This window comes from Varanus komodoensis, unplaced genomic scaffold (assembly GCF_004798865.1).
Source record: "Varanus komodoensis strain SLA01 unplaced genomic scaffold, ASM479886v1 scaffold14_1, whole genome shotgun sequence".
In the NCBI taxonomy this organism is placed as follows: Eukaryota; Metazoa; Chordata; class Lepidosauria; order Squamata; family Varanidae; genus Varanus; species Varanus komodoensis.
In genome coordinates, this window is record NW_025335438.1 from 24094965 (window position 1) to 24110873 (window position 15909).

The window sequence follows — 15909 nt, forward strand, 5'->3', positions numbered from 1 at the left end:
ACAACTTAACTCTCACTGTTTGCACAGATTGTAGTTTTGTTTCCTTTCTTTTTGTACTAATTTATTAGAGCTAGTGTCCATAGAGCTTGTGGAACTGAGACCCCTAAACATATTTTCAGTTACAAAATATAGCTCAGGATGTTTTCAAGTTTGGTTTTGTAAGAGTGTAGTATAGTTTAGTATTTATCCACTGAAGTATTCTTATATCTCTGAGATAGTGTTGTGTGGCTACTTATGTCAGATAAGTTTGTCCAGTGTAAGAACCCATGAATAATCCATACGAAAATGCAGCACAAATCTGAGATGTCCCAGAATTCTGGTAAAATAATGCTTTACATTATGAGGTAGGGGTTCTCAGTTTAAAAATAAACAATAGTATCATGTTCTGCAATTCTAAGCATGCAGCAAAGGAAATGTAATAATAAAAGTTATGATCCTGTAGTGAGCCTTGTTAGAACTTTAATCACTCCCATAGCACTTTTAGTCTGCAAAGTGTTTTAAAATTCTTATCTGGGTCATTCTCATTTTGCCATTGGAAATTGTAGGTTAACAGTGCAGTCCTATGCAGGTCTACTGAGTTCCTCTTGGAGTTCAGTGGGTTTATTCTTCATTAAGAGTGTATGGGAACTGCAGTTTTAGGCTCAGGTCTTATATGCACTTACCTAGAATTAATTCCCACTTAGCTCAGTTGGACTTATTTCTCCGTTAGCATACATAGGACTGCACTTTTAGAGATAATAACTTGTCCAAGGTCATCTAAGAACTTCATAATTTTGAACCCAGGACCTGAGTTGCACATTTTCCTCATTAAATCATTACTGAATTTTTAAAGCTTAAGTTTGCAAGTAAATGAATTGCAAAGTAAACAAGTATATTTGATGTTTTAGCATGCAAATGTAAAACCTAGGAAGCACTTGATATCCTCAGCCAGTGCATCCCAGCTACATTCTTGAGTTAGAGGAAGTGAGATTGTCTTGAAATGTAGCCAGGTTGGGTTTTCTTTTGTTTTGTTTACATTCCAGAATTTTGAAACTGGTTTGCCTTACTGGCTTCAGCAAAGTTTTTTGCTTTGTTCCACCCTAACTCAGTGCTTGCTTTTTACTGACATTGCATTTCCAGTTTGAGGTGTTTTGTTTCATCTGCATCTGCTTGTGCTGCTTCCTTTTGGAGTTTTCTTTGGGAAGCTGCTGGGAATAGAAGCCTACCTGGGTGCAGAGGGGCATCTGACACAACTTGTATAATATTTACATGGAAAATGTCTTTCTCAAAGGCTCTCGGTGCCCCATGTTTTACAGTACATGAACAGTTGGCTAGTCCAGGTGTTTCCTCTTCTGTTTGCGTGATATGTGAATTGGAAATTCAAGAGAAGAGTTGGCAGAATGGAAGAGCTGAGGGTTTGTATTTACCTATTCTAACTGCTTAGCACATAGGAGGGTTTTGGGGCTCAGCAAATTTCTACTTATCCCTTCTTCTGGTAAATTATATTTATCATGGGCATAAAATTACCAGAGCATTAGTGTCCTAACTGTGCTCTAAAATATAAGGATTGAGCAGTTTCTGTTCTTTAAATGGAAGCTTTGTGGCACTGCATTACCATAATGTGGGTTTAAACAGTACTATCTTAGACATTTCAGCTTGCAATGCAATTACATTTCAAGTTTACTATGCATGTTTGGTCAGGAAAAAACCTATGTCTCCCAGCAATCCCTGGCCAACATGACTGGTTTCTGCCTAAAAATGCATAGGATTGCAGCCTAAATTTCATGTTTTGAAAGTTTAACTCACTTTAAACAACCACCACCACTACTACATTTAAAGACAACTGGCTGCAATTTTTTTGGTGACATTGTATTTTATTCATTCTTAAATGTTAATTTGAGAGTTTTATTGCTAGCTTTTCTAAAACAGGAAATCAAATTGCTAATGGTGTTTGTGTCTTTTCACAGGACAGCCGGCCCAATATGTCAAGACCTCTGATCACTAGGTCCCCTGCATCTCCTTTGAACAATCAAGGCATTCCCACACCAGCTCAACTCACAAAATCCAATGCACCGGTACATATTGATGTGGGTGGGCACATGTATACCAGCAGCTTGGCAACACTTACTAAATATCCTGATTCAAGGTAATTCTAAAGAATATGTTATATGTCTCTGGTAGCTCTGTTAGTTTGCTCACTTCTTTCCCCTGACCTCTGTGATACACCTTTTATCCAATGTAAAAACTTTTCACTAGAAAATGTATCCTGCATTTCTGGGAGTAACATAATACTTAGAAAATGCTTAACTACATGAAAATACAAGAGTGGATGTTGCTTCTTTATTCAGGATTTGCTTGGCTCTGTCAAATTACCTACTGACATCACTTGTACACTAGCCCTTTAAGCTGTATTCTCTTTATTTCCACATGCTAAAGTTTGTCACACCTTCTACACAAAACCTTTATGTCCTGCTGGTTGTCTATTTAGCACATGAAATAACTGCTTGGGTGAACCTGGTTTGTTTTTGCTTTTCCATCTGCACTTTCTTTGTATAGTCACCAGGATGTCTAGAACTCAGTGCAGGAATCAAGCACCTGCCAAGTCACTTTCCCATACCCTGAAACTTTCTCTTGCTGTCTGTATCACAGTTATCTAATTTGATGGAGGGAAATGTTGTTTCTGCCATTAGCCTACTCTATACCAGGATATTCCTCAAACCAACAGTATGTAGACCTTTCTGTTTAGAACTATTGAGCCAGCAACCAGTACTGCTTTCACTATAATACTGCATCCTGGGGATTCCAGCATGCAGCAACCTTGTGAGACCTTCTCCCTGCTAACACTGAGGGCATAGCTGGCAGCTGGAACTTCTGAATCCAGCACATGGCAGGGAGAAGAGAGCAAAGAGGCTGAAAGTAGCCTTCTCCTTCTTGTGCACCCCTTCCATACTGCATAAATTGTCATTAGCACGCCACTTGCCTTAAGACAACACTGAACCCAAGCTAGCTTATATTCTCCCAAGAAATTCCTAATGAAAAATATTTATTTTCTTTTCTTTATTTATTTTATTCATTTATTTAAACCATTATGCTGCCCCATTCGCAAAAAGCCTCGGAGCAGCTTATAACATTCATAAATAAACATAAACAAACAGTTATAAACAGTTTTATCATATTTTCAGATGTCCAAAAATATATCTGAGCAATGAATGGCATAAAAAATAAAGGCATTTTAGAGTAATAATTGTTACCTAATACTTTTGCATAATTCTGTACTAAGGTATTATTGTTAGCAGGTATAAAAAGCATATAATTACTCAAGCTATATAAGTTTCAAACATACGTGTTTTGGTAAATCATACAAGTTATTTGGGAAATTCCAAATTGTATATGTTAATAGTAAACTAATAACTATCCAGGTGTCTTGGGTAGTAGATAATTTAAAACCTCAAAATAGTTTTTATTAAAAGTTAGTGACTGAAACTACAGATGGCCCACTGATCTTCATATGTGTATATTTGAGGGCCTTGTTGCTACTCAGATGATCAGCACTGCCAATATTAATCACCCAGTTGTCATATAGCAAACAACCCATAGTGCTTGCATACCTGTACACTCCCACTTCAATAAACAGCTGAGGGATGCTCCACCCCAGTTTCTCTCTCATAACATATGTACCAAGAATTATGCTTTGTTGGGGACAAATAACCCAAAGTTTGAATTCATGATCAAAAGAGGAGTCACTGTTGTTTAGCTCTACTCCACAGCAATGGAAGCAGGTAGGCAGGTAGGAACTAGAATGCTTGCTTTTTCTACTGCATTTTCAGTAACCCATAGGTAGTAAATATGCAAAATGAGCTATTGAGCATGATGGGTTAGAGAACAGAGATTGAGTTCCTATAGTCAAACCTCTTTCCCCTTATATCATATAAATAGGTCACTGGACCAAAATGGAATGTATACTATCAATTGACATTTCAGTTTCTCATCTAGCTGGATCTTCATGTAGGAGTCATGGTTCATATCCCTGTTTGCTTAATCAAAGTGAATATAAACTGGATATGGAGAATTGTGTGTAGTTAAAATAGAATTGACTTAAATATATAAAGGACACAGATTTAACAATGTAATCAGCTGGTGGCATCTACAGCGATCAATGTATCGCTTAGTCTCAGGAATTACACTTTTAATTGTAATACCTAGAAAAACCTGTTGGGTCAAGTTCAGTAGTTCTTGATGGTAGTTCACCATTTATTGGAAGGAAAATAAAAAAAATCAATTCTACCTGTCCACAAATTGCAGACATTGTACTTTGCATAATCAAACATTAGTGGAAAACATTCTAGCCTTTTAAAAATCTGATTATAATAAGATTATAAAATAAAATCAACAAGTCAGATGCTATACAATTGCAGTTTTGTATTGGTAGAGAATATGTAAGTATAACCTAACCAAGTGGAATAGGAATGGTTGTAAAATGCACAGTGAAGGCTTGACTGATTTGGCCAAACCACAGGGTCCTCTGGCTATATTGTTTCCTTCCTTCTTTGCTACCAGAAGTCAGTCTTGGAAGGGTTCTACACAGCAGAAGTCATCATTTTACCCAGTCCTACCTTTAGAATACCAGTTTTTTGCTAGCCTAATAATATTTTCATTTTATTTATATGAGTTGGTATAATTTAGTTACACGTCCCATGGATTCAGTTTTGGTCATGACTCATCAATGCTGAAGAAAGATAATAAGTCATATAGTTACTGTTCTGAGAAATCTTTTCTAGCCCCAGTGCATGAATTTGGTTTCAAATGAAATAGCTTCTGCTTTTCTAGTCTTTCCTAAATTGCTATATAGTTGCTAAGCACTTTAATATGTCAAACATGTATAATTGCAGGACTAAACAGACTCGGCTTATAGCTTTGCAGCCAATACCCATGGCCACCCAAAGGGCATGTTTGACGCTCCAGGTTATGACTGCCAAGTTACAGAATGTTTCATGTTGGCTTTGGCCCACTTTGCCTGCTTTGCATTTGGAAAAGTTTGTCACTTGTGAGATTAGTTTCCCAGGGTTTTGTTAAAGAGGAGGCATGAAGTGATCAGGATCCTTCAGATTTGATGCCACAATCTTCAAATGGGTATTTTGGCCAATAAAGCCTTACCTGTTCTTTTGGAGTGCAGTCAGGACATGTGTGCTTCTCTCTTCGTAAGTTCTGTGCATATTGGCTTTCTGTTGTTAGCTGACATGCAGGTAGTCTTGGACCTTGCTCAAGGCAGCACATTTTGCTGAACACCATGGGTGCTTCTGAGAGCATAATCCAGTGTCCCTTTTAGTTAGTGATGGGTGAATTTACTCTGAGGGAGCTTGTTTTTTAATCATTTGAGAGTGGGTTTGGATGAGTGGTTGCCTTCAAAGTGACTTCTTCTGTGTAAATGAGCTCTTTCATGTACAGAGTGTTTCTGGGGAGCAAGTGCCTTATCGGAGTAAGAGATGTAGCAATGACTGATGTCAAGGGAAGCTGCTAAGGAGATGGTAAAATGACAAAATTGGGGTGAGGGTATTGCCACATCCTCTTTCTTGTGTAGCCAGAGTGGTAATACATATAGGACAAGTGAAAAATGGGGGCACGAGCACAACTGAGTCTTTCAGCTTCATGTCAAGCCAGAGTGGTAGTGGCAAGGGAGGAAGCAGCACCAGATTAGGCAAGAAAGAGGTTAATCCAACCAGTGCAGTGCACACACGGAAATATTGTTCAGTTACAGATTGCACATGCTCAAGCTTGCTGCTAATTCAAAACTTAATAATAAATTTTTAAACCTCTGATCTAGGTTCCTTAAGAGGTGAGCACTGCAAGTGGGTAAGGTTTGACCCATGAACAGGTTCATTACAAAATTTGACAGCATCACTGGTTCTAGACCTATGAATTTCAAGGAGGTTAAGCTTGCTTACTTTGAATTTAATTATACTGTGCTATTGAGGTTATCAAATTCATTTGCTACCATTGACATGGCAAGCATCTCTTCCCTTTTGATGAACATGTAACTGAGCATGAGGATTATCCCTGTTGTCATGGTTGTGCCTCAATCATGTTTTAAGTTCCTCCAAAGTTCAACATGATGTCGGAGATAAAAATTTCCCTCTCCTAGACCTTGAGGGAAGGCTAGGGTCAGTGCCAAGAACAGACATTGGCTAGCTACCAAGCAAACAAACAAAACCTGGCCATGTGCTTGGCCAACTATAGTCTTGTTTTCACACTTTCCGCCTTATCTTTTCCAATATTTGAATCCCTTGCACTGACATTGAAAGTCTGTGAGTTTTCCTTTAAACTACAGAATCAATTATTTGACTTAAGTATCAGTTACAATCCTGGCTATTGTTATTGTCCCAACTTGTTCCTGCTTGTAACTTGCAATTTCCTTTCAGTTGTGTAGTTCTCATCATGGCATGTTCCTGTACATTTTCTACAGCATTGTTTTTTGCTGCTAGCTTTCTTCCTAAGAATCATAGAAAGTACCCTAATGCTGAGTCAGACCACTAATTTGTCTAGCCCAGTATTGTCTTTACTGACTGGCAGGGATTCCAGGGTTCAGGCAGAATTTCTTCTAGCCCTACCTCACCTGGAAATGCCAAGGATTGAACCTGGGACCCCCGGCTTGCAAAACATGTCCTCAGTCAGAAAAACTGAACCTTTGGAGGTCTAGTAAATGACAAGAAGTAGGCCATAAATTAAATAACAAGTATAATATTTCTGATCTTAGGAAAATTGATCTGCAACAGGCTTACTAGTGAAAACATGTTACAATAATATCAAATGTAACTTCTGACTGACTAAATAAACTTTTATTAACACTACATAACAAACTTAGCAATTAAAGTCTCAATTTTGTATCTTTTGTCTTTTCATCTTAGCTAAAGACAGTTGAGAGACAGAAAGATGCTTGCTCTCTTCAGTTATGGCAGGTGGGTAAATGAGAAAGTAGGGCAGAGAGCTATCTGTGGAAAAATAGTTGGATACCGTAGTAGTTGCAGTTGTAACCGTTACTTTCTCATGATCTTTGTGGCAAGCAGATAAGAACCTTTCATTAGTAGTCCAGATGAATCAGTTGGGCCTTGCTATGTTTGAGCCAATTGATTCTTGGGAAGTCCTGGTTTCTGACCTACGTGGTTCTTTGGAATGTTTGCAGCTTCATTTGACATCCTCCATATTGGTTGAACTTTTAGTGCATTTGAGCTCTTTTGTGCTCCTGTTGCTAGAATTTGCCTGCAGTCATTTAAATTGGGCAGGATTTCCTGTCAGGGTTCCATTTCAGGAAGGGAAGGTAGATCCTCTGTGTGTGGGAGAAAGACAAGGAGAAAGTAGTTTCTTGAATATAATTGTTGCAGTGTCAGGAGATTGTTTAATATGGTCACAGGGTATAACAGCTTGCTCCTTTATATATAGAAGTCATGATCTGGTTTGCATAGTAACTGCTTTTCCTTTTATCCTCATTAGTGGTAGCAATTAATTAACACACTTGTGCAACTAGATATTATGTCTCAAATACTAAGACAATATTTTGTAGCCTTAATCAAGGACAATAATTTGTGGCCTTACTCAAGGAAGCATAACCACACATTCTAAATAGCAAACACTTCCAGGCCACAGAGTGTCCCTGCTGAAAAGCAGATCCAAAATTTGCCTGGCCTTGTTTTAGATTCTGCTGAAAGCTCTGATCAAGTTCATTAATGCTCTTCTAGGGTCCTTTTACCCATCTGAAAGTTGATTTATTTTTAAATGGTTTAAGAATATGCTTCAGGGCTTCACAGTTTATATTTTAAAGAATGAAATCTCTTCCTGTCTTGGAGCAGCACAAATAGTCAATACTAAATTGACGAATGATCCTTTAAGTGTATCTATCGAATCCATTATCTTCAGGCCCCTGTGTGAAATGCTTTATCAAAAAATCATCATCTTGATGATACTCCGCAGAAAAAAGAACCAAGGAAAAAATGGATTGATACTTCCCCTCCTGCCCCTTGTAAGGAGAGTACTAAAATCATTAGGGTAAGCTGTATCAGCTAGGAGGATACATATTGTACCTGACTGAGCTGGGACTGCTTTCATTTTTTGCAGTTATATCTCTATTGCATTCAATCGGTTTATAAATAGAAACTGTTTTATGTTGCAAAAAAATCTTTATTTATTTATTTATAAAATTTATATGCCGTTCAATTACTTGTATCTCTGGACGGCTTACAACATAAATAAAATTGACAATCCAATAAGGTGTAAATTATTCACACGTAAAACTTAAAGCCTTGTTAATGTATATTTATGTCAGGGACAACAGTAATCTTTCAATTATCTCTTTTGGATAATAGATATAAATTAAAGAGACTAAATAATGCATCCTGTCTTTCTTGCAAGTAATTGAATAGATGGATAGAGATGATAGCTTCAGTTAGGCTTTCTGCATCTGAATTACTTGACTTTTCCTGGGAATACTAGGATTAGACAAAATATGACGATTTTTACTTACTTCTCCTGCAAGTTCATGCAGCTCTAATTTGGATTGGGATCATGCTACTGTAAAAAGTTTTCTGTCATCCTTTTCTGCTCTGAAATTCCATCCCTCCACACCTGGAAGGATGTTTAAAAAGAAAAAAAGAACTTGATTCCAAATCAGCTAACCAGTTGAGTCCAAACTGGCAAATCAGTAACTAAAAGTAACCCATATAGCTCTACTACATGCTTAAAGGAATGTTTGGTTTGACCCTTAGCATTTGAAAGAACAAGCTATAAAAGAAATCCATTTATACTTGAAATTTTAATATGAGTATCTTACCATGCCAAATCACACGTGTGTTTAATGCATTGTTCCTTTCCCATGTCTTATGGTTTTGATTCTCCATGATTTTTCATAAGTTATAATCTGTGCATTTTGCTTTCACAGTTTTATAAGGAAATGCACCGGCAGCTCTTAAGTACTGTTTCATATGTTATATTCCTTTGAGCAACAATTAAAAGGACAACTATGGAAGTTATTAAGATAGTACAAGGTATTCTCAGGAAGAGAATAATTTGGGGAAATCTCAAGAGATCATAGAAAACCTTGGCAGACAGAATAACTAGGAACTGGACCAAACAGAACAAAAGTTTATTTGACATCAGATCTGTAAATACCTGAAAATCTAGAAGACAAAAAAGAGTGGGGAGTAGGAAAGTTTGTCAGGATACAAGAACAGGGCTGGAGCATGGAACCAACTGAGAAGGCAATATGCATATCACAACAGAGTTGACCTTCAGTATTTTAACTATCAGTATCAATCCTAGCCAAGGTTCACAGATAATTTTACATTAAACTTGGAACTACCAGCAGCTGATAAATCACTTCTCTTTTCTCTCGCTACAGGCTTTGTTGAGGCCTGTTTTAGCATTTTAAGTTGGCCAGTGCTAAAAATCCTAGCCAGCTCAAATCTGTTAAGAAAAAAAGGGAAGGAACTGTCAGATGATTGCCTACAAACTATTCAATTAATTTATCCACTGTTTTTCTCATAGACTTTATATTAGCCTCCTGTTTTTGATCATGGACAGTCACAAAAAAGAAAAAACAGCAGTGGAAGGGTTGCAGATAAAGAGAAGTAGCATTCTTTCAAGACACAGGGTTGTTCTATCATCACTATGAACTGTGGCAAGATGTGTACTAAGTGAAGTGTGGGTAGAAGCAATGTTGGCTGGATAGTAGAGCCCTTTAGATCCTGTTCCATTATAGCTCCTTTAATATGATAGGCTTTCTCCATGCCTTGCCTTGTTGATGGCTGCTAAGACATTCCAGACAGAAATAATGATAGGGTAAGTAGAAAGCAAAATTATATGTAAGATCCATCCTTTTTATTGTTTTCAGTCACTTTTAGTATGAACAATACTTGGAGAAATATGTCCTTCTGTAGAAGTATCTTAGATGTTGACAGATGTCTAAGAGTTCAATTCGATCCACTTTATTTGTAAATATTCTTCATTCATTCATTCATTCATTCAGTCACTTAATAACTTTCTTCAAAGATAGTTTTCCCAATATAAATCTTAGATCTTGTTATATCTGTGAACAATTCATTTGCCTCTTGGGTTGTATTTTGAGTTTGTACAGCCAGTTTTGAACAGGAGAAATCTAAGCTGGGTGACTTAGGCAAGTTCTTGCTCTTAGCCTAACCTGCCATATGTATTTGTGTGCATGAAACAAGAAAAACCTATGAACATTTACTTGCTTCTAGTATTTTATCTCAGTGCTGATGTATTTTCATGGGAGAAGTGCTATTGTTAAAAGTAAATGTGGCACAGAGATAAGTTATGAACGTTTAGAAAAATATTTCAAACTATTGAAAAAGAAACGTCACTATTATTAACATTTCATTTTAATAATAGTATTTTCCCAACTAGATATAATAGCACTGAACATAAACAAATGAACTACTAGAATCAAGCAATTAAGGTAACTGTGGTCAGTGACTGAGGGCATTCTCTCCTAATAATGAGTTACTAATACTGCAAATTGATACTGGGATCCTCCTCTTTCATTTTCAGAATTGGGAGACTTTTTGATGGCACAGAGCCAATCGTTTTGGACAGCCTGAAGCAGCACTACTTCATTGACAGAGATGGCCAAATGTTCAGATATATCTTGAACTTTCTACGAACATCTAAACTCCTCATACCAGATGATTTCAAGGTAAAGTTTTATTCACTACCACCTTCATATTGTTTGAAATGTTTAGTGCACAGGTAGTTTGAATAATCAGAACTACAAAGTGAAAGAGACAATGTCTCAGGGCAGATCTCATTCAAATGTTTAGAGAATTTTAACATCTCTAGTCCATTATAGGAGGTAAGTGTTTATCATGCCAATGCTGTACTAGTAGTTTTTTGGCTATCGAACAGCCACAGAGTATCAGTTTGCACTGATCGTATGTTAACTGCCAGGAAGGAGGCAGAACGTTTAAGAGGATATGTACATCAGTAAATATGAAAAAATGCACTAATATGCAGTTTACCTATTTATTGATTTATTTAAAACTTTTCTATACCATCCCATTACAGACGTCTCGGGATGGTTTAACAGATTAATACAATAAAATAAAAACAAATATGAGTAACACTTCCATCTAATGGCCTCTTCCCGAAGAGAGACACTTTTGGGCATCACCAAAACATTAAAGAAGCTTAAGGAAGCATTATCTCTGCTGCATTTCCAGCAGTTAGTGAACTTAGATGAGCTCTTTTTAAAGAGACGTTGTGCCCAATAGGCACAGAACAAGAGTTGCTAACCTGAGTTTCATAAACACTTCAGACACAGGCACTACAGTGATAGTCCAATTCCCTATTCCAGTCCTTCTTTAGACACTGAATATCATATTTATTCAATATTAGTAAGTATTTATGGAACCTGGGTTGACATAACTGATAGGCCTCAATAAGTGCTTCCAATAAGTGAAGGAGCCTCTGTGGCAGAGCCAATCCTAGATTCTAGTAAAAGTTACATTCACAAACATTGCCATTCAGCTGTAGTGGGCAAGTCATATTTGACACACAAAGCTGAAAATGGCAAAGACCAATCATCATCATCACCCTCTAACTGATCCAAGTACTTAACCAAGTATTACAAGAACATTTTCTTATCAATTCAATATGTACTGACATGACATTTATACACCATTCTTCCCTGGCATCTGGAGAAACCAAACCCATTTTAGCAGTGTATGAAGAACCTAGTTGTTATATGCCACCCACTTGGAGGGAAGATTCAGATATAAAGATTCCAAAACTCTTCAGAATGGAAAATCTAAGTGAAAAAGACCAACATTTAATACAGGTCAGCAAATAAGCCTGATGATGTACAGTGAGATCTGTAAAGCCACAGTTCAGAGTTGCATTTTTTCCAAGGACATGTGTCATGGGGAAAAATCTCTACCACCTCCCCCAGTTTATGAAACAAAGCATTACATTTTTGAAAATATTTTCCAGGTACAGTTACAAGAATCCCATATTCAAAATAAACAATCTGAGTACCGTGTATTTACATTATCTCACATATTCAACTCTAAAAATGGTAGTCTATCAAAATCCTGTGAGAGCTTATTCTCCAAATTAGGCTTAATTATTTGAGATATGTCTCTGATAATAAGTTTCTCCAAATAAGTCTGGGTACTATTGACATTGCCAGTTAGTCACACTACACTACAGTATCCCTAATAGGCATCAGTTCATATTGTAACAATTACTTGAATAGCTAGACAAATTATCAAAAGTGTTAATGAACTGCTGGAACAGATAATAAAATCATCAGCATAAATAATTTAAATTGTAAACTATGATGTGCAAATCCATGACTGTGATTATTCTGTATATACCAGAGGTTCTAAACATAAGCATCAAAGGAGGAAGTGGACATCCCTGACTGGTACCTCTTAGAAGTGACAAGAAAGGGGTGTGGAGGAAGGCAGCCCTTGGCACTGCTTAATGCCAACTCATTTCAGACATTCTGCAGGAAGCCAAAATAATTTAGTATGCCAAAAACAACTTCCCAATGAATTTTGTCAAAGTGATTTCTAGTACTCATATTCCAAATTGCTTTTGTAATTTCCTGAATATACAAACAAAGGGAAAATGCTGTGGAGAAAGATCTAAGCACAGAAGATCAACATAGGAATGTTTCACTTCCAATGCTATACAAAGTAGAATAAAACTTTAAAATTGTGAATTTATATCATAGATATATAAAATTTATATTACCATGACATCCTGATAAACTAACAAAAAGTAGACTCGACAGAACAGCTATTAGGTGGATCCACAACTACAAAATCCGTCACAGAGGGTGCTATTCGGTGGCACCTTCTCAAGCTGGAGTGAGGTAACAAGTGGGGTGCCGTGGCACTCAGTTGTGGGTCAAGTGCTCTTCAACATCTTCAGTGATCTAGATAAGGAAGTCCAGGGAACAATAATTAAATTCACAAATGATACAAAACTGGGCGGAATAGCTAACACCCTGGGAAACAAGAAGAAAACCCAGGGTGACCTAGATCTAGGTCTAGAATGCTGGGCGGAAAGCAACAGAATGAAAGTCAACAGGGACGAATGCTAAGCTCTCCACATAAGGGGAAAAACCCAAATGCAACAAGACAAGATGAGGAATACTTTGCTCAACAGCCCTGAAAAAGAAAAAGAGTTGCTGTGGACAACAAGCTAAATATGAACCAGCAGTGTGATGCAGTCATAAACAAGGCAAACACTATTTTGGAATGCATAAATAGAAGCATCACTTCTAGAACAAGAGAAGTACTAGTTCCTTTTTACTCAGCACTTGTCGGAGCTCCGCTGGAATACTGTGTTCAGTTCTGAGCACTCAGGTTTGAAAAAAGATGCAAAAAAAAACTAGGAAGGATTCAGAGGAGGGCAATGAAGATGCTCTGAGGGATTGAAACTAAGCCCTATGATGAGCAGCTGAGAGAGCTGGGCATGTTTACCCTCAAGAAGAGAAGACTACAAGGGTATATAACACCTACAAGTACCTCAAAGGCTGTCACAAAGAGGAAGGACAAGACCTCACTCATCCCCAAGTGTAGGACACAGAACAACAAACTTAAACTGCAGTATACAAACTGCCCATATATGCCCGCCCGCCCCTTGAGATCAGCAACGGATGCCCTTCTCCGGGAACCCTCTGTGAATGATATTAGGAGGGTGAGTACCCGGAGGAGGGCCTTCTCTGCAGTGGTGCCCCACCTATGGAATGCGCTCCCCAGAGAGGTTCGCCTGGCGCCGTCGTTATTTGTTTTTCGGTGCCAGGCTAAGACCTTTTTATTTAAAACTTATTTGAAGTGTTAAATTATTGAATTAATTAGGATTTTAAAATTTTTAGCCGAGAATGCACCGGGGGTTTTTTAAACTTTTTTTTAAATTGTTATATTATTATTATTATTTATGTATGTATGTATTCTTTGTGAGCCGCCCTGAGGCTTTGTTGCGATGGGGGCGGCATAGAAATGTTTTAAATAAATAAATCTACCAGATTCAGGCTAAACACCAGGAAAAACTTTCTGTCAGAGCAATACGACAGTGAAACCAATTGCCAAGAGAGGCTGTGGTCTCTCTCACACTAGACGCATTCAAGACAAAACTGGACACTCATCTGAATAGCATGGTGTGACTTGGCATCATGCAGTAACAGCGAATTGGACCCAATGGCCTTCTCAGCTCCTTCCAACCCTACTATTGTTATGAATCTATGGGAGAGGTATATATCATATTACTCTCACCTTTAGTAGCTGAAATGAAAGTGTGATTTTTTTTCTTAGGCTTTGAAACTCTACCTCAATAGCATGGAGTCAGGATAGCTGTTTTCCTGTTGCCCCTCATTGCTGTCAGTGGCAGTGATCTGTTAATATACTTACTGGGCTGATTAGCCTGGCAAAACTGCCTGCCCCTCAACTGGAATATTTTTCAATTCTGTCTGGTGCAGGAATGAGTGGTAGATCTTACTCTTGCTTCCCTAGCAGCCCGTCAGGATTTCTCTAGATGCTATCAAAATCCAGTTTATTCCTGTTGAAATTAATGAGAAATGAAACTGTCAACACTTAAGCTAGTTGGGTCCATCCTTTCTGCAGCAACTTAAAAACATAAGAAATGCCAAGCTTGGTTGGACCAGTAGTCCATCTAGTTTAGCATTTGCTCACACAGTTTTATACCATGGATATTATATATCTCTATATGTTTGTATATAACAGAATATACTGCTGTTATAATATAATTATGTGTAGACTTTAACAAAGGCTTCAGATTTCCGTATATTTATCCATTTGTAACTTGCTCCTAAAGGCCACCCATTCAGAAATTGAAAGTTTCCTTAAATACTTCACCCATTCTGTTAACTGCATGTAGCTGTTTAGCTTTCAAGTGTTGTAATATTAATCTTTTAGCTATCAAAGGGACATGGAATATCCATTTGTGCTGAAGAGTTCTCTATAGCTGCAAGAAGGAAAAAAGGGGGGGCAACAGTTTAAGGGGGTGATCTTCTGCATGTTTAGAAAGACTGTGCAAGAATTGTAGGGTATTTTTCTGCCTAAGCATGTATAACTGTTGCAAATTCATTATCTCTAATTTATCATAAATTAATGTAATAAGTTTACAATGATTACCCAATCCAAAAACACAGAGTAATCACTTCTAAAATAATTATCTTTCCCCTCCACCCCCCAAACCATCAGATGCAATACAGTTCATTAATAAAATAAGTATTCCCTCCCATACTAATTAATTCTTTTAAAATAATCATCTTTCACTATCAGTCCTGAGTTGCAGGCAGTAGAATAAATTTATCTAAATATAATTATCTCTCCCAACTCTCAAGCCAGAGATAGGTCATCTCATACAGAGGGTGTTAATTTTCCTGATAGTGCAGTGAGGGAATTTAATTCTATAGTGTCTTTTGTCCCCAATAGCTTTTGTATAGAACTTTTGGCATGTGGTAGCAATGTAAATTTCCTCATGTTAAACTGGATGTTTTGAAATCAACCAATAACAGTTTGAGTTAAGGGCATGTGGAGATTAAATATGGAAAAAAACTTCACTTTCAATCCTAGGTTATTCATTTAAACAATTGGCTTTTTAAAAACACTCTGATGTTTAAGACTTCTTCCCTATATTTATGCTTTCTTTGCATGAAGTTGAGTGTCATCAGAACAACTCTTTTCATTAATCAATACTTTAGTATGGTTTGCCCTGAAAGGGGATTGTTAGCATTCAATTGGCATAGAGAGAAAGACAAACTCTCAAAAGAAGTTGAGAATTTCAAGATATTTGTGTAATTGTTTTATCCTTATTGCTTAAGGGCCATATTTTCAAAAAGGGTTTTGTATGAGTGCTCTTAAAAACTTAGCCCCAGGTTATTTGAAACATCTGGCC

General features: G+C 37.3%; 1 protein-coding gene across 8 annotated transcripts in view; it reads left to right on the forward strand.

The window, feature by feature from the left end:
- KCTD1 (potassium channel tetramerization domain containing 1) overlaps window positions 1-15909 on the forward strand; it is a 100095-nt gene that overhangs the window by 67085 nt on the left and 17101 nt on the right. For 3 of the 8 annotated variants that reach the window (XM_044424393.1, XM_044424396.1, XM_044424394.1), the window contains exons 2-3: window positions 1947-2125; window positions 10534-10678. In XM_044424393.1, the coding sequence (XP_044280328.1) occupies window positions 1947-2125; window positions 10534-10678 (324 nt within the window). Of the gene's footprint in view, window positions 1-1270; window positions 1395-1946; window positions 2126-6885; window positions 6933-10533; window positions 10679-15909 lie in introns of those variants that run through there. The other 5 variants (XM_044424391.1, XM_044424389.1, XM_044424392.1 and 2 more) reach the window with 3 other exon arrangements.